The sequence below is a fragment of the Diadema setosum genome, chromosome 1 (assembly GCF_964275005.1).
Source record: "Diadema setosum chromosome 1, eeDiaSeto1, whole genome shotgun sequence".
Taxonomy (NCBI): Eukaryota; Metazoa; Echinodermata; class Echinoidea; order Diadematoida; family Diadematidae; genus Diadema; species Diadema setosum.
This window is the reverse complement of record NC_092685.1, coordinates 38,866,831-38,885,454: the sequence shown is the minus strand read 5'-3', so window position 1 is coordinate 38,885,454 and position 18,624 is coordinate 38,866,831. Positions and strand designations below refer to the sequence as shown.

Genomic DNA, 18,624 nt, shown 5'->3' with positions numbered 1-18,624 from the left:
AACAAACTTGAACTTAACTCTTTCACCATAATAACCATATAGAGCTTGTGATTGTGAGAGTACAGCCAAGAATTGAAAGAATGCCAGTCATGTGCGTGCAATATTTTTGAGACAGCAGAAAAGTAACAAACAAAAACAGTTTATCTTTATAATGCTGTCAATTTTGTCAACGGTATCCACTGAAGTGTTTCACTGGTTGCTGCGACACCAGTGAATTATGTTTATGTACAGATGGAAAAAAAAAAAAAAATATATATATATATATATATATATATTATAATCTTTGTTATACAGCTGGACAGAACCATGATTTAACCATAATATCAAGAATAAAATGAGTTTTCATACTGAAGTCAACAGGAAGGCTCAAATGAAATACTGTACATGTAATTCCCATTTCATACATTCACCAAGGAGTGGTCATCTCTGATCTCTTCCACCTGTACATCCCTGCATTCACTGAATAATGCACACGTGTACGTACGTCTGGGTTTAAGACTAACTTTCGGCTGCTGTGTGCAGAACATAGCTAACCCACTCTTTTTATATCGCCTTTATTATATACCCACGGCAAGCCAAACTGTATCAGTGACATTTCACTTGTACCGCGATCTTTTAGCTATTGATTTTATGTAATTTAATCATGTTGTAGGACGAACTGCAGAATAATTGCATGCACTCGTCATCAGTTGGACTTTGGCACTGTGCATGTATGACCCACGCGTACATATTGGCGTTATTAAGCGATCGTGACTACACGTACTCACCACGCACCACTGCACTAGATTCTAGTCGCTGCTAACCCCGTGGGGCGCTGTAACATAGTAACAACGGTACGTATTTGTCCGTATGGGGTCGCTGCTGCGGTTAAGTCGCTGCATACTTGTACATACGTCAGCTCAGCGCAGCGTTACCTAGGGAACGTCGCTGCCGTCTCGTCCTCTGTTGTGTCCCAGCAGAGAGCCAAAATGTCATCTTCTGATGCCAAGGTGGTCATAGTACCTGGAAATGGCTGTGGAGATGTTGAGAATGCAAACTGGTACGCATGGTTGAGGGACCAGCTGATGAAGGTATGTAAGGAGTGAGGTAACTAGACTCTGGACACATCCCAAGAGTTGCTGCAATAGCGACAGGCGCTGTTAACTTGCTTCACACAGCGTCTGGTCGGGCTAGGATTGAGGTTAAGATTATTAGATAGTGTTTCTTTCATTTAGTATAAATAAACGTTTAGTAGATTTCTACGTATTCGTGGTGGTAAGCAACATCCACCTGGATTGACATGCATAACTAAAATCAAGGGTTTAGCTTTCTACGAGCTGCTGCAGGGATTATCCATTCAAGGTTCGAGAGGAGCACATCAGCAATTGTCACATGTTCCAAATTCCTCAGTCACAATACTGTACAAAAATGTCCTAAGCTAGATTACAATGCAGCTTCCACTTCCAGGTCCCCCACCCCCAATACTGAACTTTCTTTGAAGATAATTGAAATGAAATAATTAAGCAGACATAGTGTCTTAGGCCCTGTACAACACAATGTATGTGATTAACTAGATTGAATATATTTTGACGCAGAAAACACTTGTTATTTGTGTGTGTATTATGTGTGTGTATTTTTATAAAGATTTCAATCAGTAATCCATTTTATAACAAGATGCCAATTAATGACAAAGTTTTTTAACATTTTGGTGGTGCTAATGCATACTCTTTGTACACTGGTCAATCCTGCAAATCTGTTTGGCATTGATCAGCCTTTAGCCTTGGTGCAATAAAAATTGCAAATCTGAGTGAATTGTGCATTTCTTGTGCACACAATCTATTGATTTATAAGACATGATCATTCAATATCATTATTTCATTCTATATATAATATTAGAACTTTGCTGTACTGTTAAATGTAACACTACCCATCTATAAACCCAATCTAACCTAATACTACACCTTTATGTATACATACGCAAACATACCTGTGGCTGTACTAAAGATATACGTACCGGTACATGTATTCCTCATTTCATTCATCAAGGGGCGAAAGTGCAGTTTCTCATGAATACCTTATCAAGGCTATTGAGCATTTGAATATATAATTTGTTACTGGTATATTATGTTCCTTTATGTTTTACCAACAGGAAAGAATTCAAGTGGTATTGAGGTCAATGCCAGATCCAGGTGGGATATACGATTATACTTATAATTGTAGTTATGTTTCTAAATTTCACTTAGGTACAAGAGTTTTGCTCAAAATGTCAAGTATAGTCTTCATACAATTTGTAAGTACATTAAATCTTGCATTTAAGTCAACACACACAGGACCAGAGAAATATCTGTTGACTGCCATGAATGTTGACTTACATGGAAATCAACAAAATCACAAAAGAAAAGAAAAGAAAAATTCTGGACTACTTCATACATGGACTTCTGTGATTTTTTATTTTTCATTTTGGCTTATTAAAGTGATGTCAATGTACATGAAGTTTCCAATTCTTATGTGTAAATACATAAGCAATACATTACTTGGCTGAATATTCTATGGAATGTAGAAGATTTATTCAGGTTAAAGCGTACAATTCAGGATGATAAGGGACAAGTGGTAAGAAATAGTGAAATGATTTCTAATTTTCTGATTTCTTCTAATAAAATGACATGTAAGGTCAAGGAAATAATGTAAAATTTTAGATATCACTCTTTCACTAATATCACCAGCACACACATTGTTCAGTTATCCAGTTTGCCTGTTTTGTTTGTTTGATTGTTGTTGCTGTTGTTGTTTTTGGGTGGTGGATGTGTAAGTCATCAACCTGTGAGTAAAACATGAAGGGAGAAGGTGCAACAACCTCGGGTGACCATGGTAAATTCCTTTGAAGAAATATTTATATCTTACAGAAGATAATGCAAACCTTGACTTTAACAGATTATCTTTTAGAAAGTTATCTTAAATCACAGTTCTTCTTGAATCCTTTACCAGACGTAGCCAGGGAGAGCATCTGGATTCCTTTTATGCGTGAGGAGATGGGATGTGACGAGAAGACTGTCATAGTTGGTCACAGTTCTGGAGCAGTTGCTGCAAACAGGCAAGTCTCTCTTTTTCTCTCTTTCTTTCTGCTCTTCTTCCCATATTCTTTCTTGCTGTCATTCTTTAGATGATATTTTTAATCACACTTTTTCATAGTTGAGACGAAAATGACAAAGAATTGTAATTATATGCTCTGGTGTTGTGAGACTTTCGTTTCAGACATACAATTTTCAGTCATGGGTAGTGATCTTCCTATAGTGCCCATCAGCATTGTCCATTTGTTCATAGTTTAATGGCAACACTGCAGCCTAACCTTGAAGGTACAGTTGAACCTCTCTTATCCGGCCTCCCTTTATCCGGATCTCTCTATTATACGGACGCAATCTCGCCGTGATTTTTTTTTTTTTTTTAATAATTACGGGAGGAAAGGGGGATTCCCAACTCCTTGAGAACTCCTACCCAAACATGAATTACATATTACTTCCAACATTAACATACACCTCTATTTTGGGGTCTGTTACTGAGTGTAACAATGAAAAGGTTGCAGTAAACACATTACTACATGTGGTACTACAATGGGCTACATCAGTACATGTGTATGTATATATCATGTACATGTATAAAGCATTGAGTCTCCCGTATCCGGCCAAATCCCTTATCCGGATGAGCCCCGGTCCCGACTTGTCCGGATACGAGAGGTTCAACTGTATATAAATGCTTGGTAGGGCATGCATGGAAGTGCATGACTTTGCTTGCAAGAGATTGAAATGAGAGTGAAAGTTGTGCACCTTGGAAGTAGCATAACTAGAGCATCCATTGATTAGTAGTGTGATATTGCAGTGTACCATTCATTTTAAATTCCTATTGTTAGGAGCAGAAGGCATACGTTCAACTTGTTTCCTTTAAATACAAACAAACAGATTTCTTAAGGAGGCATATCAAACAATTTTTTCCTCTTTCTGTTTGTGTAAATATACTGATGAAATATAAGTTCATGAAAGCATGTCAGCTGAGAAGTAAAAGGCTGCTGTCTCGACTGATGGAGAGTCAATGTCTTTATGATACTAAAAGGAGTAGTGGAATGCCCATTTTCAAGGGATGGAAGAAAACTAAACAAACTCTTCTCGTCCTCCGTGTTCAGGTATGCCGAGAAATACAAAGTGCATGGGATTGTGGTGGTGTCCCCCTGCGTGACAGATCTTGGAATTGAGAACGAAAGGGCGAGTGGTAAGTTAAAAAGTGAAGGAATGTCTCTATGAATTCATCCAAGAATGATCAGTTGAAATATGTTTATATTAGAATGCTCCTTTTAATGGCATGGATTCAAAACATGAGAGACAAAAAGGAAATCATGAATACCACCATTATATATTCAGGTAAAATTGCACCACAGCTGTAGAGTATTGTAGAATGTCATACTCAGAGTACTGTAAATTATACTGTACATACATTTTATTGTTGTTTTGGGGTAGGGGTGGGTATTGCTTAGATATAAAGTTCATGTAATGGGGTAAGGGTGGGTATTGCTTAGATATAAAGTTCATGTAAATCTGAATACATGTGTGCTTGTTTGTTGTTTTGTCAATCAAAGATTATGAAAGTGCATGTTTGATGATTTATAGATTCAGACTTGTGCTAATCAGAGCAAGCATCTGTAAATAAGGAACTTTTTTCATAGAACACTGCAACACAGTTTCCGTCATATAACATTGAGCAGAACAACTCAAGTGTATGTTGGTCAAATTTTGCAATCAAAATTTCAGGCTTTGCTGATGCAATGTTAACAACTTTATGCTTGTAAAACTTTGCAGGAACAATTGATAATAGGTTTACCAAAAGATGACTTCACCTTTTGTGGTTTTGACCTTTTATAAGATAGTACATGTAGTTGCATTGAGCTATTTTGTTCTGTTCTGTAATCAGATTTTGTCTTTGTTGCTTTTGATGTCAGTGCTTTCAGTTACTATCAGAGCATTGAATTTCTTCAACTCGTCTAACATATATCATGATCAAGTAACCAAAGTTGGAATTGCTTTCATCTCATGTGACTTTTAGGGTATTACAGTCGCCCTTGGGAGTGGCAGAGTATCAAGGAAAATACAAACTGCATCGCCGTCTTTGGATCAGACACGGACCCCTTCATTCCTCTGAAAGAAATTCAGGAGGTGGTGGACAATCTCCAACCTGACGAAACACACATTATTCAACACCGTGGTCATTTCATGGAGCCTACATTTCCTGAGCTTTTGGATGTTGTGAGAAAATTCCTACAGACTGTATAGTATTATGAACACCAGAAGACATTTATATCAGTTTATAGATATTTTGATATACATTTGATTCATTTTGTGTGTGTGTGTGTGTGAGTGTGTGTATGTGTTTGTATGTGTATGTGTAGAAGGACTGTGTGTTTGAATACATGTATCCAGAGTAGAAACATATGACTCTTAGTTTCATGAGATGTATGGAAGGGGATCAACACACAATATCTAAATGCAGACCCGTACAAATCTTGTAATATCTCTTTTGCCTTGCCACAGTTCTTTCTGTTGGATGTAAAGCCGGGTGCATGTCACGAGACCGACACTCTCGAGTCACACAGCCTGCGAGGTATACAGCCCACGAGTCATACAGCCCACGAGTCATACAGCCCGTGAGTTTGACACTAAGCAAACAAAGCCCAGGAGACCGACACATTAAACCCCGTGTTGTATCTGTCAAACTCGTGGGCTGTTTTTACCTAGTGTCTGTCTCATGGGCTTTATTTGCCTAGTGTTGAACTTGTGGGCTTTAGGACTCATGGGCTGTATGACTCGTGGGTGTCGGTCTCATGGGATGACCCGTAAATGCCATCCCAGACAGAGGTGTGGGATGAGGTGAACTCTATTTGCCATGAAGACATGGAATCTGTGTGCTTTATGTTCCTAGACAGTCAGTCTACTTCCAACTCTGTTCTGGGAGATGTGCTCCACTTTGCTGACAACTTTGCTGTTGTCAGTTCCAATGCAAAATTTAAGCCTACATTAAGGCATCCAAATGCCACTTGATGATGGTACTAGGCTGATAGACTCCAGATACGGAGATTCTTTTTTCTTTTAACCAGTATCCGTTCAACTTTGAAGGGCAATCCTGGTTTCAGTCTGTATTTACCAGATGCAGAAATACAGTGCACTCCCTTTATAACGAAGTCCTCGGGACCAGCAGTTTCCTTTCATCATATCGAAATTTTGTTATAACAGATAAACAAAAATACATAAGAGCAGATAATGTTTCGGCCTATATTTTTACTTAGTTGTAACCAGAATTTTGTTATAATTGTGTCCGTTATAACAGGAGTGCACTGTACAGGCATTGGATTACTATTGAAAAGCCACAAAAAATGAAAACATCATATTGGTACATATACCATACTACACTATTCACAAATTCTCTATAAAAGTATCACTGCAGTGTAATATACATACATGTACTACAATGGAAGTTCTTCTGTAATAGATTCAAATATCTCTTGATTTATAGTGTATGAAGATATTTAATTTCAGCCTCCAGTAGGATATTGATATTCATGTGATAACGAGTTCCATATCATTCTGACTTTGCAAAAGGGAAAACAAACACAATAACTTAACTCATAGTCAATCTCTTTTACCTTCTTGAGAATGGATGGCATGCTAGATAATATCCGTTACATGAAGTAATACTTTTACTAGAAGCAGTTTTGATATTTTCACTTTCAATTGTACATAATCAATTACATCAACTGATTCTTGATCTGTAATGATTCTTTGAATAAGTTTCATCTTGTTGTGGTCTTACTTCTTCACGGCCATCTCCATCCTCATCTGAAGACCAACTGAGAATCCTTCCCGAAGCTTTTCATATTTTGATTTGTCGTTGATAGCTCTATTTTTTTCTTTTGGCAGATCAAGTTTTGAGGGCCCACGTCCAAAACTTACATTACCAGTCAGTGTAGCATTCATCATTTTTTTTTCTTGCCTTAGTGCGAAAGCTACATCTAATCTGCTTTCAATAAAGAAGATCAACTTTTTTTTTTTTTTTTGTCGTTAGCGAGTTTGTGGAGTCGTGCATGCCCAATCTCTGCATAATTGATGATGGGAGTACAGATTTGTATCATCTTCTTTGAAAGCTCGAAAGATTGCGTCTGTGCCACCAGTTAAAGGACAAGTCCACCTTCATATGTATGTGGTTTGAGTGAATGCAATGATACTAGCAGAACACATCAGTGAAAGTTTGGGGAAAATCGGAGAATCTGTTCAAAAGTTATGAATTTTTAAAGTATCTGCGCAGTCACTGCTGGATGAGAAGACTACAACAAGGTATGATGTCAAATGCGTACAACGATATAAGGAGAATAAAAACAGAATTTCTCAAAACTTTACTTTTTTAATAAAGTGCACATTTATTTGACTTGTTACTGACGTATGTTAAGGGTAATATTATGCCCCCTGCCTTCTGAAAGAGAGAAGTTGTGTAGTCTTTTGCTATGCGAGAAAAGTGAAAATATGTTGAATTTTCTTTATTCTTTCTTTATATCGTTGTACACATGTGACATCACAAGCTATAGTAGTCTTCTCATCAAGCCGTGACTGAGCAGAAACTTCAAAAATTCATAACTTTTGAACGGATTGTCCAATTTTCCTCAAACTTTCACTGATGTGTTTTACTACAGTTATATGGTTGCATTAACTCAACCCACATGTCTATGAAGGTGAACTTGTCCTTTAAGCCAGCCAAGCAGGTCACTCTTCTCGCATAGTTCTTTCAGGGCATTGTACATGTAATTGCGATTGTACATCTCTATTTTTCTGGCCTCAATCTCTTGAACTGAAACCGTGCATGACGGAGGACGCTTTGTTGGAAATGAAATTGACACGAAAATGTGTGTGTTATGATCGCGTCATCCCCATGATACAAATCGTATGGCTTCCCAGTTATGTATTGTACACACTGTCTGCATATTAAACATATTTACACATATTGGCTGACTGAAATGATTTATTACTAACTGCTTATACTAACATCACGGTTAGGATAAATATTGTATCACTGTATGAATGTTATTTTGATAAAGGGGGATCTACTTTTTTGGTTGTGTGTGGTTTGTTGCGTTATTGTAATACTGGTTCTCCATCATAAATTACAATTACAGTCCTAAGTCTTTTGATTTTCACTGTAACACCACAATTAAGTATCAAATAGGTCTACCGGATATTCTCACTCACCAGTGGGAATGGGATCAGTCGGAAATCTGGGAATAACGGTGTCTTGCAGAAATAACTCACACAGCGAGGGTTTGTAGGCTCTCTCTGTGAAGCGTTTCAGAGTCTTGTAAAAGACTTCATGCTGGCCAAAAAGACTGTGCTAAGAGATGCTTGTGTTCTTCTTTCCATGGATACCCCTTCTTCTCCGCCTCCCCTTTCTTCAGCTTTTCTGGGCCCTTGATACTGCAAGTGGCATTGCCCGCATCACAGGTGTCCCCACTCTCGCGCGTGGTCTTCTCTGGCAAGTCTGGGACCTTGTTCAGGTCCTTGCCTGTCATGCTGGGACTGAGCCCGCCCATCTGGCTGCTCCTCCTGGGAACCACTAGCCTCTTGTGCCAGTTCCACCTCCTGCACTGCGATGGTGTTCATCCTCCTCTTCTTGGTTGATCCTAACCCTCGGCTACGCCTTTAGCTCTTTCCTCCCGCGGGCGGCATATTTTCACACCAGATGATAGCGAGTTGAAATCAAAATGAAGTCATGCAGTCATGTCAGTCATGCGGTCAGACGTCACATTGTGCAGAATTTTACCCTGAAATATACCCAAAAGCATGTCTCAGAACGTACGTGAAATGTTCGCGATTGGGTTGAGATACAATCGGATGAACTTCGCGGATTTCGAGAAACAAGCGTGATACATTCTCAAAACTGTCGGGATGTGTTTGGGATTTTACGAAGTTTTTTATTTTGCGAACGTCGCGCAGGTATTGCGAGTGTCGCGCACATATGACGAGGCTTTAAAGCCATTTTCGAGAACCAGTCAGGAGGAGATCACTACCCAGTATGGGGAAAAGGTTCGCAGAAAAATCTCAGCTTTTTTTTTCGAAATTCTCGCCGAAGTAAAAACGACTTCCGCGAACAATTGACGACGCCTCGAATCCCCGCGTTCGTTTGGCAAACTCTTGCAGACTGAAATACGAATGTTGGATTTTGCCATTCGCATCCTTCGCAAGTTGTTTGCGAGCTCGTCGAAATCAGCCCTTAATTCGAAACTCGATAATGATAACTCGAAACTCGAAAACTATAACTCGAACTATAACTCGAAACTGTTCCCTCCAGTCTTCCTGGATCTCTTCGTCCGCTTTGATGTATATCGTCTGTATTATACGCGCTGTATAGACGGTTGGGTATCCATGCTGTTTTGCATCAATAATTTCATCCCCAACCGGAACCCCCTTTTTTTCCTGACTTGGTTCAATGCTGCACTCGCATCTCTTTAACAGATCCATCCCGATTAGGCCCTATTGCTCGTACCTTTATGTCGGCTATCCGAATGCCATGGTTCTGGGTAACATTCCCAGTCTTGATTATTGTGCCCTTCCTTGTATTGGTGTGGTTTCTCCATCTGCCATTATAGTCATGTGTGCATCAGTCCACTGTAAATCAGGTTTTGGGTTTGGCTCGAACTTCTCAAACATCTTCACACTTTAGTATCGTTGCATTTGTTCCCGTGTCTGTCAAAGAGTGAATTTCTTGTCCGTTGAATTGTCCTGGTATATTGTGCCATCTGCTTCTCCACTGCAAAAACACAAACACTGTGTTGGGCCGTGAGTTAGCTACTGTCGGTCCCCGACCCCTAGACTCAGCTGGGCTATGTTTCCCTGCCTATAGTTTCTACAGTTCCACCATGTTGTGTAGACATTTTACCTCCGGGGCTCTGGCTCTTGCAATCTTTCTGGAGATGTCCAAGTCTTCCACATTTCCACCATCTCGGCGAACCAGACGAAAGTCCGCTCACTTGTGTGGGCTCAGAATCTCTGTGGAAGCCAGTCTTTTCGTCACACCTGCCTTTGACAGCGCTGTCACCCAACCGCAGCTACAATATTCTCCAAGCTGCTTCTGCAGAGACGACGGCCCCATCTTCTTTTTCGTCGCCCACCTTATTCCCAATGTTCACATTCCGCACTTGTTTCCATTGGGGATGAGACTGCGGATCACAAACTTCAAAGGCTTTTAGAACTTCCCGAATCCCGTTGATATTTGAAATTGTAACAACTGAATACGGTGACGTGAAGCTCATGTGTACTACGGTACGCTTTGATCGTTCTATGGACGACAGTCCACATTGATCCTTACCGTGACTGCCTCCGGGACAACTTGCGTTCCTCATTCTTCAAACAATGGTGTTATGATCCGAGGTGACATCCGGTTAGCTTAGCATACACTCGTTTGTTTGGCTGAGACACGTCTACTGATGTCTCCAACCTCGGATTTTACAGTCCAATCTTCTGTTAACGGCCTTCACATACCAATCAAATTTTGGCCTGTGTTGTTTCCCAAAATAATTTGAACAAACTTAGTCACACTTCTGCGACTTTGCGAACTTTAACACGAACTGTGAATACTGCCATAGTGCCTTCCCACGTCCATACAGAATAGTGCACACATAATTAATAATGTATGTAGAGAATGATTATGACTGTATGCACAATGGATGGTCAATTCTGAAAACTTGCTCTAGAACCAAGGGGATGTTTGTTGGTACTTGTACTATTTAATATCCTCGCTTTTTTCATCCCTCTCCTGCCTTTGACGATATTTTTTTTACAACTTGTATAAGTTTTCATTATTGTTTCTTGCTTTTTTATATTTTATCGCTTTCTTTCTTTCTTTCTTTCTTTCTTTTTTTTTTCGTCTGCCTTGCATGGACCTTATGAGGTGACTGTATCATTGTGATGTATCTGAATCCTTGAGATTCACGCATTTATTGTTAACAATTTTATTAGCTAACCTTCGGATGGCTACGAGGCAACGGTCTGTTTTATATCTTGAAATCTTTTAATGTATCTTCTTGTCCATACCCTCGGAGATTTAGCACTGTGTTCACCGTAAGTGTGTACTCCTTGTAATACAGATATACATTTCAAATGTATCTATATGCATGTGATGTATCAAAATACAATCTGTTCATTAAATTTGATCCGGAGAACATTAACAAATTTGTACTTTTGTAATACTGTTTTGCAAGTGGCTGGCGGTTGTGTATCTGCTTGCGTAGTGGTTTCGTGATTGTCTTTGATGTTGCAGGCGTTTGTTACAGTATGTGTAAATGTGTTTGCATGGCGAAGGTGTGGTTTAACCCTATAACTAGGCCGGGCTATTTAGGTAGATCATAGAGCCGGGGGGGGGGGGGGCTCCCAGGCCCCCCCCCCCCCCCCTCCAGATCTCGGCCATCGACCGCGCGATCGCGACGAAAATTGGCACACACATTGCCTATGATGTAATCTAAAGTATCACAAAGTTAAATTTTAAAAAAATTATCATTTATGCTAAATTATGCTAATTTATGTGTAATGATGCATGAAATCAGACAATTTGGTATAAATCACTAAATAAAGCTCAAAATGGGTGGGCCTCCCAGGCCCCCCCTCCAGATCTCGGTCGTCGACTGTGTGATCGCGACGAAAATTGGCACACACATTGCCTATGATGTAATCTAAAGTATCACAAAGTTAAATTTTAAAAAAATTATCATTTATGCTAAATTATGCTAATTTATGTGTAATGATGCATGAAATCAATTTGGTATAAATCACTAAATAAAGCTCAAAATGGGCACATTTTTGTGTAAATATTCTTTTTAGTGTCCTGAGCAAATATAAGAGAAAAAGATTGTGCCATCAGAAAAAATTTCTGAAGTATTTTATTGTTTTTTTAATTTCTTATGTATTTCTTTGTTTTTTCGACTTTATGTTTTTCATTGTTTTTTCGATGAAACTTGTCCGCGACACTCTTCCGATCAAGAAAATATGTTATTAATTGATTTTAATCAATAAAACCCCAAAATAATCATACTTTTATGAAATTTGCCTGTAAGCACAGTTTGCATTGAAATTGTACACGAATTCACGTTTTTGAGCAATTTTTGGTCCGACACGCACATATATACATATTTATGCGCAACTTCGGAACCGCGCTACCGGGCATTGCAAATTTGGTGTCAAAAGATGCGGGAGACTCAAAAGAAACAAGTCATGAAACGTCGCGGCGATAGCTTTTCGCGTTAGCGATATATCGCGCAGAACGTCGAGGGGGGGGGGGGGGCCTCGGAGGCCCCCCCCCCCCCCCGGCCTAGTTAGGGTTAAAATTGTTTTGGATGTTGATGTTTGCATGGCGAAGGTGTGGTTTAAAATTATTTTGGATGTTGATGTTTGCGTTAGTGTGACATTTTTAGTGTGGTGGTGGTAGTGGGGTTTTTTTTTCTTTAATCTTTATCATTATTCTTTTGCCTGTGTGATGTTTGTGTCAGTGTTTGTGCTGGTGGTGATAGTGTGGTGGTAGTCTGTGCTTTTGTGTTTTGAATGTAATTCAAAATGTACGCCTGTACCTCTTTTGATGCGGCATGTGAACACCATTGATGTCAGTGTCTCGCACATACAGACCCGACTAATTTGAAAAGACTAAAACACACCCACTGAAAGCAGGGACTGCGGAACCGCCCTATAGGTACGAGCGGATGCACACACGCAAAGGCACAACTCCAGTACACACACACAAACACACCACTAAACCGTCGCTCATTTCATTACACCGGCATACGTATTCCGAAGTAAAACGCCGTGTATGGGCTCATCTCTCAAAGATATCACATAAACATTTATTGAAGTATTGTAAAATCAACACTGCTGTAATACAACGGGCGTAAAAATGTTTGTCAAAACATATTGTTGTTTTCGGTACACTCGAAGTACAAAATCATCCGTCTGCTAACGAAAATATTAAGTTTCCAAATACAACTGTATCTGCAATGGGGATTGTTTGCACAAACACTTCAAGCATTACTCATCGGTGAACGTAATTATGGTAGCTATACATAAGATAACGGGTTCAGTTCCAGTAGACGATTCCGTCAAACAACCAGTCGGTGCATGGTGATTGATGGCAACGTCAAGTTGACCAATCAGAATCGAGTATTAAGTGTTGCGATTGATTGCAAAGGTTGATTAGAATACACTGACAACCTTGTACGATTTCTGAAGTGATGTTTTTCCTTTCATTGTCCCAACAAGACGGGCAATACCAATGCAAGGAAAGTCTTACACACATCGACGCTTTCCAAATTTCCGTTTGTTTTTATTTTAGGTTGTTTTTTTCCCCTCGTTACATCTGCGGCCCCTCTGAAATGTAAGCAACACATAGGCCTATCAACTGCATGTCTTAATATTGTGCAGAGATGACGATCAAAAATGATAATCGTATGTGCAATCTATAGGCCCTACTTTCGGCAAATTGTGATTACGTAACGGATATATTATTACCTGTTTCATCCTGACAAACGTACAAATTTGGTAGGAATTTAAATGACGTGTAATACCATGTATCTACATCCGTTTTGTAGCATTCCTCACCACAATGAAAATCAAGTTACTTAAAGGACCCAACTGAAGAATACTTATGGGTCCACATATCAAGAAGTCTAATAACTCACTTGCAAAAACAAATTCTCTCGGCACATAACATGGACTTGTCCACGAATTTGCAGTTTTCCGAAAACAACCGTCTTACAATTTCTCGCAAAGTTCTGATCTCGTTCTAAATTAAGGCTCATGGACACCGAAAGGAAACACAAAATGGTACAAAAATAATCCACAGAAAATATACATATTAAACTTCCTGAATAAACAAACTAGAGCACATACTTGGAAATTCTCAATTACAAATAAACTACACATACCAACTTACGTCATACTTATTGCTTGAATAATCTGCTGGACCGGATTATGACTAAACCTAAAGCAACTCATCTGATATGCGAGATTTAAGGTGACACGCGAGAGTTTGTCATGCATGCTGCGTCACTGTACAGACTACGTTGGTCAGAGAAGGAAGTGTATGGGACGCGACATTAATATGGACGATAAAGTTTGCAACTCATCTGTTTCTTTCCAAACACAAAGTACCTGGTGCCAAAATTAACGCAAAATGACGTTATAGCACGCATCAGTCATCATTCGTATAAATAAATTCATTGCGCACACTCCACTCCGCAAGCTGTTTTCACAGTCCCTGTGTGGGTCGTCCTTGGTATAGGTCTGGATGCTTTCACAAAATTTGTGAGAGGTCTGATACGACGTTCTTGCACCAATCTCATAGGAAAGGATTCGATTTTATTTCAGTTGTTACATACAGTACATGGATCCATCTCTGTATGTACAGGCCCTATAATTATGTCAATTCCAGGGGCTTTTTTACGACGGCAACAAGTATTGTGTATACGTCGCTAGGCCTGATTCCTGTGCATATTAATAATGTGACGACATGAGCGTCAAGGAAAAAAAAAATACAACTTAGCATGCAACAGTTGTTCGAAATATTCTGTTTTGAATATTAGTCTGTTACCTATAGTCTGTTACCTATATATAGGGTCTTTGAATAAATACACACTGCGGATACTCAGCCATAGATACCACCTACAATAAGTTAAGTGGTAGACAATCTCTTTTCTCTCTACGAACCAGCAATGGGAACTAAATGGCTGTACACTCTAAGGAAAATAGGTTCAACTTTGCACCTCTATTCTACCACACCAACTCAATAAAGCCCAAGTTATTTTGGCCCTTCCACGCCCAAGGAGGGAATATGGTTGCCCTATATTTACACGTACCTTCCTCATTATTATTTTGATGTTATTACCGTCACATTTTTAGCACATGAAACTCTATATGACTCTGCATTTGAACTTTTTTATTTCATACCAGTCATTTTCATTTGCCACTAAAGCAAGTCAAACTTCAGTATTTGTTATGGTTAAAATGATTTATTTATCAGGGTCATCGCATACGGCGCTATTCGTTAAAATATGAAGAAATGTATGAGACCTATGATGTTTTGTTTGTGCGAGGTACATGTATAGGTATCACATTTCATAATTCCATAATGTTTGAATTTTGAGTTTGCAGATTAATAACATGATGAATAAATACGCATATGTAATACTACGGGCAGGACTTGTGTGAAAGATTCAAAAGGGAAAATTACTCAAAATAAAAGGGTAATCTTTGGAAAATACTGTTGTTGTTTTTTTAATTAGGCCTATCTCTATTATGTGTATTGTTTGATTCCTATGTCACATATAGAAATAAAGGAAATAACACAATTTCAGGGCCATTCATAGCCACAATTACTTCAAATGTTGGTCCTTCAGCACGTCACAGCCCAAAAGAAAAAAAAAATTTAATCCAGTATTTTAATGTTAACTGAAATTGGAACAGAAAACACAAAATCTGACTGACTTGGTTGTCAGTTTACAGTTGCCATGGCAACCAGCAATATTTTTAAGACAATTTTAGGAAGTCACCAAATTTGGTTGAAATTGGGTTAAAGGCATAAGAGTGGCAAATAAAAAGGGGTAGGGGTCACAATGTGCTCCACCGCCCCTTGGGCTTTATAGAGTTAGCAGTGTCACGCTGGGAGCACCATCAAAGGTGCAACTTCGCACCTTTCTGGTCTTAAAAGGTGCAAGGTTTCACCCGTAAAGGTGCTCCCTGCAGTGTGACCCTGGTAATGGTGCAAAGTTGAACATGTGTTTCTTCGAGTGTAAAAAAGCATTTGTACTCTCGTAACTCTACATGGCCTGGAGGGAACATAACCGATTATCACCTGATGGATTGAGCAGAATTTCGTTACATTATATTACATCAACCAAGTACCACATAATTCTTTTCCACTATTGCATTTCTACACATGAAACTTTTTTTTCACATGATTGTCATTGAGCGTTGCAAATGAATACCCTTCGCGATTACACGCGACAACGAAACGATCAATATCATACAAGTTTTATCGCCTTTAAGCACAAAGGACTCTCACGAGAATGAAGAACATTTTTGTACAAGTGGAAACGTGGAAAAACACACCACTACCTTAAACTCCACATAGTTCAGCAAAGTAAACCATGTCTACAGTGCAAATGTATATTATGTATATAATCATATACACACACTTGGCCATGAGGTAAACAAGAGTCATTAACAGACCGGAGTGTGATGTCATAGCTGTTTATCACCAAGGAATTCGGTTGCAAACAACCACACCTGGCCTTAGCTGGGAACACTATTGTTGTTAAAAACCATGCTCGCACCTGGTTCCAACAAAAGCTATTGTGACATCATCACTTTGGTACCCCAGGGTCCGACCAGGTGCATGAGTACATTTCCCTCTCTAAGCCAATGTTGGGCGAGGATTCTCTTCATGCCAGGAAAATAATTGTACATGCTACATTTGTTTATGCGGTCAAACACTGGACGATTGGGCCCATTACCAACTTGGTCCTTGCTGTAAATGTAATACAAAAGAGTGAAGAACCTAGAGGTTTTCGGACGACAGTTTCGCATGTCCACACTTATCACAAACATTACACGAGGATTGGCTTATCTGTTTTCTCCTATCATGGCGATTACTGGTTGTTATGCGTCAAGTGGGAAATGAAGTGGAAACAGGCCTAATAATGTAAGAGGTTTAAATTGAAATGTGGCAAAATTTCTGGCCCACTCGGACCTATACTTCTATAGTGTGGAGTAGAAAATGTGCATATATGATGTATTCATAATTATCACATCAAAGAAGTGGTAACCATCGGACGTCCAGAAACATTAATTACGTGCATAGTATTTCAATCTAATAATGATATTAGATACCCCACGAGTTCATGCTAAGACTGGCAAGCGTCGGGCAAAGTCGTTTACAATCCCGCGGACAAGATTACACCATCACAGCAATAGTAGGGACCACCTCCCTGTTACAAGCATACACACATAAGTATGCGGGTTCTTTGGAAAACCCAGTTTAATTACCTCAAACACAATTATGTACACTTGTTATGTGGATGCTAGTCTGTGTCGTAAAATATGTTATGCCAAAACACCACATGCAACGTAAGTAGGTATATCCATATGCGATCTTTCGCCTTTCAAGTGTAATACCGTATTTGTCAATGAAGATGAAGAATTTTGCTTGGTATACTACAGGGGGTGTTTCACGAAGTCGAACTTAATTTAAGATTGACTAAAAATTATGGTATGCCACTGGTTTACCTGTTCAATTTCATTAGCCTAATCACTACCCACTTCAAATTATCATTAATATTTACAGAATAATTCCATTGTTATTTATTTTATCATGTATCGATGGATACATGAAAAAAAAAGTCTCCAAATCTTCATTTTTATTAGAAAGTTGAGCAACATTGAAGACACACACAGCATACCATAATATTTAGTCAATCCTAAATTTTAAGTTCGACTTTTAATAACACCTTCGTGAAACACCCCCAGATATGCTTGGCATTCGCCGTACATCAGGGAATTCGAACCGGTGAGCCAGCACAGTCTTCTTTATTGAGCTATGCCAGCGCGATCGATTTTCCCATTCTTTTTCATGCGACTTGGTTTCCCTTTGACATAAGACTTATAGGTAGCTATCGGACCTATGTAGCCTATCAAATTGTGTGTATTATGTGAACTTATATTTTGCATATGGAACAGCATCCAAACTAATAAATACAATATGCCCCATCAGGTGTAACTCCATTGCTCGGAAGGCTACGAAAGCATGATCATTTCTAAACCATATGACCACTCATCATTATATATCAATTGCACTGGATAAGAAAGCGATCTTGATTTCATATTCTTACCAAGATCATTATCTTTTTTTTTTCAAAACGTCGATATCTATAATCCTTGCGTATAGCATGTAAATAACAACAAGAACATTTCAAAGCATTGCTTCATGGCTGTACATTGCACAAAAATTGCTTTACCATAATAAAATTGCTTATTATAATGTCGTCATGATGAACCAAATCATATTCCGGGGTAGTGACTCCATTGACACCATGATTTCTCTTTGAAATCAACGTTTCTTTGACATTAGATATTTCAACAAAGTTGGTCGTGCTGATCCACAAGATATTCCATCGCTTTATGAGTAACATGCAGCGTAGTTTTTTTTTTTTTTTCCCGTATACAAGACTCTAGTCATTAAAATGTGACGGAGCCATTAACATGACTTTGACGCTACTGCTCCGGTCTTATGTTTTGGGTGTTTTTTTTCTCTATCAATTAATCGGCACCTTGGTATGTTTTAAGTCCAAACTAAAAAACGTCTGTTTGTTTCTTTACTGTTTGAATGATAACGAAAATCATTTTATTTGGGGGAATAAATAAACGCGACACGATTATTCAAATATCTCCATTAGCATTTATCACAAGTTATAAATATGTTAGTACTCGTCACGCTCTATCATAATATATATACACATATTATTTTCTATACAGCTTTATTGTAAATTTTCCATGTTCATCGATCGTACAGTCAGCAAATTTGTTGTCC

At 38.8% G+C, this 18,624-nt stretch overlaps 1 protein-coding gene across 1 annotated transcript; it reads left to right on the top strand.

Annotated features, from left to right (window-relative positions):
* The first annotated feature begins 958 nt into the window (after nt 1–958).
* LOC140230301 (serine hydrolase RBBP9-like) lies at nt 959–5,328 on the top strand. The gene is made up of 5 exons (XM_072310461.1): nt 959–1,070; nt 2,129–2,168; nt 2,965–3,070; nt 4,154–4,239; nt 5,068–5,328. The coding sequence occupies exons 1-5, from the start codon at nt 969–971 to the stop codon at nt 5,292–5,294; spliced, it is 561 nt and encodes a 186-aa protein (XP_072166562.1). The 5' UTR covers nt 959–968; the 3' UTR covers nt 5,295–5,328.
* Nucleotides 5,329–18,624: the final 13,296 nt, after the last annotated feature.

What these genes read in the sequence shown, in the direction of transcription:
- LOC140230301 (XM_072310461.1), top strand. Translation starts at nt 969, where the DNA reads ATGTCATCTTCTGATGCCAAGGTGGTCATAGTACCTGGAAATGGCTGT. An exon ending in GAGGTCAATGCCAGATCCAG is followed by an intron (nt 2,169 to 2,964) that starts GTGGGATATACG and finishes ATCCTTTACCAG; the next exon opens with ACGTAGCCAGGGAGAGCATC. An exon ending in GGAGCAGTTGCTGCAAACAG is followed by an intron (nt 3,071 to 4,153) that starts GCAAGTCTCTCT and finishes CTCCGTGTTCAG; the next exon opens with GTATGCCGAGAAATACAAAG.